This window comes from Protobothrops mucrosquamatus, unplaced genomic scaffold (assembly GCF_001527695.2).
Source record: "Protobothrops mucrosquamatus isolate PMUCROS unplaced genomic scaffold, P.Mucros_1.0 scaffold_215, whole genome shotgun sequence".
Lineage (NCBI taxonomy): Eukaryota > Metazoa > Chordata > Lepidosauria > Squamata > Viperidae > Protobothrops > Protobothrops mucrosquamatus.
Window position 1 is genome coordinate 122,239 of NW_015386291.1, and position 10,836 is coordinate 133,074.

Genomic DNA, 10,836 nt, shown 5'->3' on the forward strand with positions numbered 1-10,836 from the left:
CCAAGTCCCCACCCCTTCAGTTCAAACCCCACTGGCAGTTAAAAGAAAGAAACAGCAGACATTTCATATTACTCTGAGAAGCACAAAGCTAAAAGCACAAGCCTGATGATGATGAATGTGATTTCATCGAAACGTCGCTATGACACTTCTAATCTTACACGGGAGAAAACCCGAATGACCAAAGACTCACATATATATACATATATATACATATATACATATATACATATATACATACATACATACATACATACATACATACATACATACATACATATATATATATATATATATATATATATATATATATATATATCTCATATATATATCAGGGAACTAGTTTTTGAAAATCCATACATCGTGGAAAAAAGCTATGTGCTGAGGAACAGCTTTATCCTTCCATTTTCTTTGAGGGAATGGTACTTTCCTTGTCCCTTTACTTCCTGACCTTCTTCAGGCAAAGATGGAGCGAGATCTCAGCAATAAGAAGATCTACCAGGAAGAAGAGATGCCAGAATCTGGAGCGGGCAGTGAGTTCAACCGCAAGCTGCGTGAGGAAGCCAGGCGCAAGAAATATGGCATTGTCCTGAAGGAATTCAAACTTGAGGATCAGCCTTGGATTTTGAAAGTCAATGGCAAGGCTGGGCGCAAGTGAGTGGTTAATGTTATTAGTCTTGGCCTTGGCTTTAGAATGTGGGCTAATTTTTCCCCTACTTTTTCTTGCTGGGAAAATGGTTAGGACCACTCCAGATTGTAAATAGGGAACAAAAAAGATTAGTCGGGGAAGATGGAAGTTGTCTGTACAAAACAATTGTCTGCCCTTCTTCCTGGCCTTCTCATATTGTTTCAGCTTTAAATCCTGAAGTTACCTTGTGTGGATTTTTGTCACCCAGGTTCAAAGGAGTGAAAAAGGGTGGTGTGACTGAAAACACATCCTATTACATCTTTACTCAGTGTCCAGATGGTGCTTTTGAAGCCTTTCCGGTCAACAATTGGTATAATTTTACCCCTATGGCCAAACATCGCACCTTGACTGCAGAAGAAGCTGAGGAGGAATGGGAAAGGTGAGAGTTGAAAGATGATATTCCTGCCCCTGCTCCATCAGGAACTAATCCCAGAAAGGCCTGCAAGGCTAGTACAGCCTTCCTCAACCTGATTTCCACCTGTAAAATAGGCCTTGTTCTAGCAAGGAATTGTTGAAGTGCAAAACCTTACTTAAAGTTAAGTACTTAAGTGATTATGGCAGGTAAATTTAAATCAGAACTTTTGCTTTTAGCTGTTATGCAACACCAGCTCTTTGCAATGCAGTTCTTTGTTGCCTGGCCTTTAGACAATCACCCCTAGAATGCTGGGATGCTGGGAGTTGCATTTTCAGAATATCTGGAGAGTAGCATGTAGAGAAAGGCTACTTTTAAACAAATTGTTATACTCCAAAACCAAGGATACATAGGATACCTTTGTATAGATTTTATGGTTTATATTTGTAAATCAGAGTCACTTAAATAGTGAGATGGGAAGTGTATACATTTGATTAATTAATTTTAAAAAGAATAATTGCTACTAGAGATCCTTCTTCTATGGCACAGAATAATATCAAGGTATTTGAGGCTGTCAGTTTCATTTTTCATCCTGTACCACAATTTTATTTATTCTTAAAAAGCTAAAACAAAACCAGTTCCCTCACACTCAGGCTGCCCTATAATTAGCCAGAGTCTTAAAGCTTCAAACAAGTTTTTTTGCAAGAGCTTTTTGCAAGTAGTTCTTATCTCCCGAGTAGGTTTTAATAGGCCATCTGGTTGACCCTCCTCATCTGCAGGAGAAACAAAGTCCTAAACCACTTCACCATCATGCAACAACGGCGGCTAAAGGACCAGGGTGAGGAAGAAGAGGAGGAGAAAGAGAAGAAAGGCAAAAAGAAAGGCAGCGATCTAAAAATCCATGACCTGGAGGATGACCTGGAGATGAGTTCGGATGACAGCGAGTTCAGTGACACTGATGGTGCGGCATGTGGGGGGGAGGTTGGGATTGAAAACAGTCATCCCTATCACAGTTGAGTGCCCTCCAGATGAGTGGATCATTTCCCAGAATTCATAGTCAATAGAGCCAAAATGTACTGAGAAGAGGCCCAGACCCAATTGCTGTTGAGATCCAGGAGGAGAGTCCTAGTTTGCTTAAAGATAGGCTTATCTTTTGTCACATGAAGTTCTGCAGTTATTTCCATTTTAAAACCCTTTTTTATTTTTTTTTATTTTTTTTAAAACAAGTTTTATTGATTTCCAATTTTACAAAGCTCCAGGTGTTAAAGAAGCAACATGGTGATTGGGTAATCCATAGTCCAATAACAAGCTCTTTCATACATATGTCAGGTTACATCATCAAAGATTTCCTCTCTGTTTCCCTTGGTTATTATATCACATTCAAATTAATACATTGCTAGTTATAACTCAATCAGTTAAAACATTTATCAATATATTTTAACTTATACAGTACGCCTCCATGTCCTGTTTTTAATTTTTACCTAATTTTAGTTACAATATTCCTGTTAGCTTAATATCCATAGTATTTAAATTTCGGATAGCCCAAGGTTCCCTTAGTGTATTACAAAATAGTTACCATATCTAAAATACACTTATTATTTACTCAGATAAATTCTTACTTTATTTCACAATCATATTCTATTTCTCATCCTAATATCATCACTTACTAATAAAATAACCTTTATCGTCCTAATCCAGCTTCTATATTATAATTCAAAACTATTATTCTAATAACTAGTTTTTATTTTCCTTATAGGTCTAAATCCTAAATATTAAATCAGTTAGTGTCCTTTAAGATCTCCTTAGCCCATTAAATGAGATTTTAGGCTCTTCCATTAAAGGTCACATAAAGAAATCCCATTTTTTAAGTCTAACTCTGGCTTTCCTTTTGTGCCAAGCAGGCTTCCATAGCAGTGCCTTTAAATCCTCAGGTGGATCTCCCTTCATTCCTACACATGTCATTTGAATCAAGGGAGACCATCCAGTTATTAATTTTTCAAGGAAGCTGGCCCCTTCATAATCATTAGATTGTTGGCTTAATGATTCGAGTCTCCATATTTGGCTTAGTATATTTGTCGTCAGTTCAGTCTGATCATCTTCTTCTTCCGGTTTCAGCTGGTTTAAGTAAAAAGTCATATTCAATGTTGTAGTTGTTGTTTGGTTGTCTGGGTTATCTAGGTTCCCAATTGCTGTTGAGATCCAGGAGGAAGAGAGAGTCCTAGTTTAAAGATAGGCTTATCTTTTGTCACGTGAAGTTCTGCAGTTCTTTTCATTTTAAAACCCATTTTTGACCATCTCTCTATAATAGCTTGCAGTTTGTGTTTGCTGCTGTTTTCCTCTTGGGCAAAATGGTCTATAGATTTTGGCTCTGAGATATTCCTCATAAGAAAATAAATAGATCATGTGGGCATCCTTCCATAGGTGAAAAGCCTGCCAAAATCAAGAAGAAAGCGCCACCCACCAAAAAAAAGAAAAAGAAGAAAGGATCAGATGACGAAGCCTTTGAAGATAGTGATGATGGAGATTTTGAGGGCCAGGAAGTGGACTACATGTCTGATGGATCAAGGTACATGCCACTAAGAGGGACAACAATTACTGCCCAATTGCATGATTATTCTTCACATGGCTTAGCTGCTCCTCCTCCAATATCTGCTGTTGCTGTGTTGGGAGTCCCATCCGTCTGGAGGATACCTTATTGGGTCTGCTGCTAATTCATAGTCTTTTTCTGAGAATGGATTGTGTTCCCCACTGCCAAGTTATAGAGTGTATTGCTTTGTTCAGAATTGGGAGTTTTTTTCTGTCATTTTACAGCAGCTCAGCAGAGGAAGCAGTTGGCAAGCCCAAAGTCACCAAAGAAGACATCCCGAAAGGTAAATGGCTGAATCAGACCAGCAGCAGTTGTAGAAATGAGCAAAATTAATGACATGGTCACTATTTTCAAGGCATTTTATCTTGATAATCATTCTGTGGGCGCATTGTTAGCTCTTTGTAGTTATTGTGCAGTTTTGCATATGTGCCTGTTATACATATTAGGTTAGCTGATGATTCACATTTTTTCCCGGAAAAGAGCTTGAGGATTGAATAAAAGCTGCCCAAGATCCTTTATTTAAAGATCCTTAGATCTCCACTTCTATGCATCAAATTACATTTCCCTAGAAAATCTCAGGGAAGTAGCAGCATCCCCATTAGGCTTATGTTTAGAGTGAATGTTGGCCAGAGATGTGGTTGAGAGCTGCTCTGTTGCCAAAAGAAGCCACACATACTAATGAAACCAATGGGGGGGGGGATGTGCTCAAGTTCAATGAAAAGCTGAAGTCGAGAAAAATCTGATTCCTCCATGATCTAAGCCATGTTGTCTTTCAGGCATAGATGAAGCAAGCGAGAGCAGTGAAGAGAGTGAGGAGGAAAAGCCTGCAGAGGAGAAAGAAGAGGAGGAGGAGGAGAAGAAGGTCCCTACTCCACAGGACAAAAAGAAAAAGAAAGGTGATGCAGCCTGAAGCTGGATGGGATAGAAGCTCAGGAAAGGGAAGTATAAATCAAGCTTGGGAAAGTGAAAAATACAATTGTTTGTGGTGCGAGTTGATAGAAATCAAAACCCATTTTATGAAGCATACAGTTCAACTTCCCAAAAGCCTTATGCTCCTGACAAGAAAAAGAAGCTGGCTTGCAAAGTAGAGCAAATTATAGCAATGAGTTTTTAAAATTGCCTGATTTTATGTCAGCTGCCAAATTCTGTTTTTCTTGTTGTGGAATTTCAGCTCTTTTATTTATTTATTTATTTATTTATTGAATTTATATACCGCCCTATCTCCCTTACAGGACTCAGGGCGGTGAACAGGCGATAATAAAAACCATGATAAATATAGGCAGTTCTAAAATCAAATTAAATAACGGGCCTGTTCTAAAAACACACCCATACAAAAACCCCCACTAAAACATAATCAAACTACGCCAGGCCGGCCGCACNAAAAGTTGTTACTAACACCTTGAAGCGCACCCGGAAGGCCACCGGCAGCCAGTGCAGCTCGCGCAGGAGAGGTGTTACATGGGAGTATCTAGAGGCCCCCAGGATCCCCCGCGCGGCCGCATTCTGAACTAGCTGGAGCCTCCAGGTGCACCTCAAGGGGAGCCCCATGTAGAGAGCGTTGCAATAGTCCAGGCGGGAAACAACGAGGGCTTTTACTGCACAGGGCCACTGAAATAAACCTTAGCAACATTTGCATTGGGATTGGAGCAGCCGCATGGTTTCCCTGGTCTTGTCAGCTTGAGGAAAAGTTGAATATTTTGGAGCAGTGCAGTTTTGCAGCAGCTATGAACGTTTCTTGAGACAGGCTTGATGAGCCAATAGCAGCTCAGCACTCTCAAGTCAATGTGGTTGGTGGCCTTGCGGATAGGAGAGAAAGCTCCCACTGATTTCTTGACTGTGCTTTGCAGACAGCAGTGACGAATCAGAGACATCAGAGGATAGTGACATCGACAGTGAAGCGTCTTCAGCTCTCTTCATGACGGTAATTCCAGAGGCAGCTTCTTTTGCCCGGAGAACAGGGGGTAGCTAGCATTGAGCCTGCCTCCTGCAGGAAGGCTAGCTACTGTTCCTGACATCTCCAGGAACCCATCCCATCCCATCTCTGATTCTCTTACTTGGTTTGTGAACCCCAGAATACTTCCAGTATGCTTGCAGTTAGAACAGTGCTTTTGTCAAGGCCAAAGGCCAAAGTGAAAGTCCTCTTTCTGTTTCTACCACTGCAGCTCAGCTGGATGGGCAAATATATTTGCATATTGTGAACTAGCACATACCCTATCTTCACTGAATAGTTGTAACTCTACAAATTATTGCCCCAGCTCTAGACTTCCATTCATTTGCCTGGTTTGCTTGATAGCTTTGCAAATTAATGGATAGGAGCAACTCCCCTATAAAAAAATTTGTCTGGCTTATATTTTTGACTTTGAAGTTAAAAAAAATGTGTCCTAGTAGTAGCTATTTCACAAACATAAATTGGCCCTCTGGGTTCCACACCACAAGTTTGGTTATTTTGCTGCTGCTTCCTTCCTTGTCTGAGGTGAAGTGCTTCTTCCAGCATCAACTTCATTTTGCTCCTCACAGAGTAGTCCTTGCTGACGTTCTGTCTACTCAGGAGGCTTTTTAGCACAGCATGAGGCTCAGGCTCAGGAACGTCTGGGTAGAACAATGGAGCATAACTGAGCCCATGCTCCTGACACCTTCACAGAAAAAGAAGACCCCTCCCAAGAAGGAGCGCAAGGGCTCAGCCAGCAGCTCACAAGGAAACAGCCGCCCAGGGACCCCCTTGGTAGATGCCGGCAGCACCTCATCCATGCTGCGGGCTGCAGCCAACAAGCTGGAACAAGGTAAGGCTGATGTAGGAATTTCACCTTACCTGTCTCTTTGCTGGTGTCTATACCCTCTAAACTCAGCATTTTTGGGGGAAGCCATGGTGAAGGATTCCCTTTCAAAGCAAGTATTTCAAATGCTTGCCTGCAGAGATGCAGTTTGAAAATGCACAGGCCATCTACTTCAACCAAGCATGAGTGTTCAGTAAAGTCTCTAAGCCTGCTTAGCTATCTGCCTCGTTTTCTGTGGCTTTTAGTTTTGTCATTCTTTGTATTTCATCTAGCCACTGTTCCACTAGTGAGGGAAATAGTGCATTTCCTGAAAATGATTTGGAAGATGTGCTTTGGAATTCTTGTGAATATAACACCTTTGTGCTACACATGAAAATAGTCTGGATTTGTTCACGGTTTGATGTAAGCCTGAAAAGAGTGGTGTGTTTTTTTAAATTAAACCTCTTATTAAAGAGATTAAAATTAACATAACAACATTGCCAGCCATTTTTTATTTGTGTGGAAGCTTTTTTACTTTATTGAATATCACAAGGTGCTTCACTTGTGTGAGGTCCAAAGCATTCTTTCAGAGTGACTTTCAGAGCATGGATAATTGAACTAAAGTTTAAAAATCTTAATTCTGCAAAGGTTCAGATACTGGAGTAGGAAAACAAATTTGTCTCTGGCTGCAAACTTTCTTCTACGGGAATGAGTTTTCAAGAGCTCTGGCATTGAACTGAGTCATCTCTTGCGACTGAATTAAAGCTAGCAGAAGAATCCAGGTGGTTTGTTCCTTCTACAGCAACTCTCCCCCACATGTCCTTGCATAGGCCAGGTTCCTTGCAATGGTTTGCCTGGAGAGAAAGGACCAGAAGGTGCTTCTGAATTGTAGCTCTGAAGTTTACTGACTTTGTTTGCCTTGGACAGGGAAGCGACAGGCAGGGTCCAGTGAACTCCCAGCAGCTAAGAGGTTAAAAATGGATGCTGGAGCCCAGGCTGCCACCACATCTGGGAAATCTACCCCACAGCCACAGTCAGGCAAATCAACGCCCAGTAGTGGGTAAGTATATGAATAGCTACTAGGGAGCAGAAATAGAAAGCAAGGCTACTGTGTGGTGGATTGGGTTGGAATAACAACAACAAAAGAAATATATATATATATACACCCCTGTGTATGAAATGTTAAAAAGGGCTTCGAACACCTAAGCACCATTAAATGTAAGTTAGGCATTTATAGTAAGTATTTAAATCTTGCTTATAATATTATTTGATGATTTAAAAGTATGCATTGTTTTAAAACATGATTCATAAATGGTAGGGATAATACATAGCACTTTGCTCAAACCAAATAATTCATACTAGGATGAAGTCTAAGAAAAGCAAAGAGAAATCCTGTTTGAATCCTAACTTAGTGGCTGACATAGACAAGGCACAAATTCGGTTGGACCCCCATCTACTTTCCAGCACCATGACTAGTCTGTTTCCCTGGAATTCTTTTCACTATAACTTCTAAAGATTTGTTTGTACATGATTGCTCAAAATTAACAGTATGATTTCCTGCCATATTGAAACAGGAAAGATAAACTGATGTGTAAACTTTCCCAAAAATCCTCAGTAAAACAAATCCTCTAATATTCATTGCAGGGAATAAAACAAAATCCCAGTTTTGCCCATTTCTGTGATACAGAACTATCTGCTTTATATCAAAACGTGTGGCATCTGGTCATCAATTACTTATTAATGTTTCCTAAGTGAAATAGTATCAGTAGTGAAAATATTCATATTTTAAATATTAAAAATGTGAGCAGACATGTCACATTCGGAAATAAACTTTCTTTTAAAAAAAAAATCCAATAACATTTTTAAGGAAAAAAATGAATTTTTTTTTTAGCAGTGGTACTGAATGATGTGCTACTGCCTCCTTTCAGGATCTTTTTCCAATTTCTCAGTCTTGTCTAGAACTCTGGCATTCCATAGTCTTCCATCCAAGTGTAACCAGACCTGATTACGTTCAGCTTGGTGAGAAATGAATAGGCTGGATTGGTTGCTCAGTAGTGAGACACTGGTGAAGTAGGCACAGCAGGGCCTGCATTTTCTGCGTCACATGAGAAATACACATCTTCCTTCCCCTGTCCTGACCACTTTCTACAGAGGGACAATCAAGAGCATCCTGTTATACTGCATTACAGTCTGGTTTGGGAGCATCACTGCTTCAGATGGGAAGGTGGTGCAGAGAGTGGTGAGGATGGCTGAAAAGATTATTGGCAGTTCCCTCCCTTCCATCCAGGGCATAGCACATAAGGGTTGCTTGAGCAGGGTCCGCAGGATTGTCTGGGATGCTACACATCCTCTTCACGACCTGTTTTCCTTGTTACCTTCCGGGAGGAGGCTTTGTGGTATCTGAAGCAGAACATCTAGATTCAGTCAGTTTTGTTCCATACAGCATCAATCTTGTAAACTCTCAAGTTTACTCTTTCCGCTATATATTCAAAATGGACAGTGAAAATAACCATTATCTGAAATATTTTTATAATTTGTGTAAAGCCAGTGCAATTTCTCACCTTTTTAAATACTGTCATTCTAAACAAAGATGTACTTTAGTTTTCCAGGGTTTCACAGTGTGGCCTATTGGTATTTTGCCACCGCAATCAAAAGACTACTTAAACCTAGATTACTGATATGCATGTATATGAAACACCAATAATATTTAAATGGTAATTGTTTGGTTTCTTTGTGCAACATTTAACATAAAGCCACATGAAAGTATTTGATAAGGTTTAGCATTTGATAAGGTTTAGTTTTCCTAACCTGGTGCCTTCCTGATATCTGCAACTCATATTTGGTTGACTTGGAACTATGCACAAATTGCCATATATAGCTCTTTGCTCAATAAGGGGTTGACTTCCCAAAGTAAGTGATAACACGGAAATGACCTTCTGTGAATTTCTTTTCAAAATTAGAACTACAGCTGGTGTCTGGATTGGTCCATTAACCTGCTTCCTTTTTGCAGTGATGTACAGCTGACGGAAGATGCTGTGCGCCGATATCTCACTCGCAAGCCCATGACCACCAAGGACCTCCTGAAGAAATTCCAAACCAAGAAGACTGGACTAAGCAGTGAACAGACAGTCAATGTACTGGCACAAATTCTTAAGCGCCTCAACCCTGAGCGCAAGAACATCAATGACAAGATGCACTTCTTCCTTAAGGAATGAACAGGGCCAGGCTCAGGCGGCCTTTGGGTACTTGCCAGCTGGCTTTGAGCTTCTTGTGGTTACCCACTGGCTCTGGTGTCTGGAAGCTGGAAGCTGAAACCATGGGATTGGCATCTGACCTTCTGGGGAAAGGGAAAAGCCACTGCCCTGCTTTCACCTGAAAGTCCTCTTGAAATTGGGAGTGGTAGATGTGGGGGAAGAGTTTGGCATAACCTGTTGCAGGATATGGAAGATGGCATTTTTCTGTATGAGATGTAGGGAGAGAGTTAACCAGACACTGCCATTTTTGGAAATAAACCTGGATATCTTTTATCCTCTGTTCCCCGTATTTATTTTTTTCTGGAAAACCTAGAAATTGCAATCTGTGTCCTGCACACCTTACTCATCGTTCACCACAGAACTTGGTTGGTATGGCATGAAATCAACCACTTAAAGCTTGCTGAGGATATCTCCTCACAAAGAAGCTTCCAGCTGGTAGGAACCCCATTGCTAAGGAAGGCTGAAGCCAGTCCAAGATGTCTCAGCAGGTAGTCTTCGACTTACAACAGTTCATTTAGTGACCGTTCAAAGTTACAAGGGCACTGAAAAAGGGGACTTATGACTGTTTTTCGCACTTATGACTGTTGCAGCATCCCCATGGTCACATGATCAAAATTCAGATGCTTGGCAACTGGCTCATATTTATGACAGTTGCAGTGTTTTGGGGTCATTTGTGACCTGGCAAGCAAAATCAATGTGGAAGCTAGGGTCACATAACAACCATGTTACTAACTTAAAAAAATGCAATGATTTGGGGCAAGAAAAGTTGTAAAATGGGGCAAACTCACCTAACAAATGTTTCACTTAGCAACTTAAATTTTGGGCTCAGTTGCGAACGTAGTGGTTTTCCTGGAAAACAGAAGACAACTTCCAATCTGAAAAATGGGAACAGGCAGTTTGGAAGAAGGCAGACACATGAAGGGGCTTGGCTAACTTGCAGTTATTCAAGATAGAAGCTGCTAAATAATCTGGGGCAATTTTCTTGGGCTGTTTTCTGTCGCCATTGCAGTTTTGTGCATTTCCACTGAACTTTTGGTGGAAACAGGAATGATGTATTAGATTGCATCTAGTGTAGGCCACCATGGAACAGAAGGAGAACTTGTCTTTCTGTCCTCACCTTTAGGTCCAATAATTTATTCTAAGGTGCCTAAAGTTATTCTCTTGTAGTGAAGAGGGAGAGAGGAAGGACTGGTCTCGGGGGCTAG

The 10,836-nt window shown here is 40.7% G+C and overlaps 1 protein-coding gene across 1 annotated transcript in view; it reads left to right on the plus strand.

The window, feature by feature from the left end:
* Nucleotides 1–9,885, plus strand: part of GTF2F1 (general transcription factor IIF subunit 1) — a 19,504-nt gene extending 9,619 nt beyond the window's left edge. The window contains exons 4-13 of the mRNA XM_029286472.1: nt 458–651; nt 894–1,064; nt 1,817–1,998; nt 3,459–3,603; nt 3,849–3,907; nt 4,401–4,524; nt 5,467–5,545; nt 6,266–6,404; nt 7,305–7,437; nt 9,388–9,885. Of these exons, the coding sequence (XP_029142305.1) occupies nt 458–651; nt 894–1,064; nt 1,817–1,998; nt 3,459–3,603; nt 3,849–3,907; nt 4,401–4,524; nt 5,467–5,545; nt 6,266–6,404; nt 7,305–7,437; nt 9,388–9,592 (1,431 nt within the window). The 3' untranslated portion in view covers nt 9,593–9,885. The remainder of the gene's footprint in view (nt 1–457; nt 652–893; nt 1,065–1,816; nt 1,999–3,458; nt 3,604–3,848; nt 3,908–4,400; nt 4,525–5,466; nt 5,546–6,265; nt 6,405–7,304; nt 7,438–9,387) is intronic.
* Nucleotides 9,886–10,836: the final 951 nt, after the last annotated feature.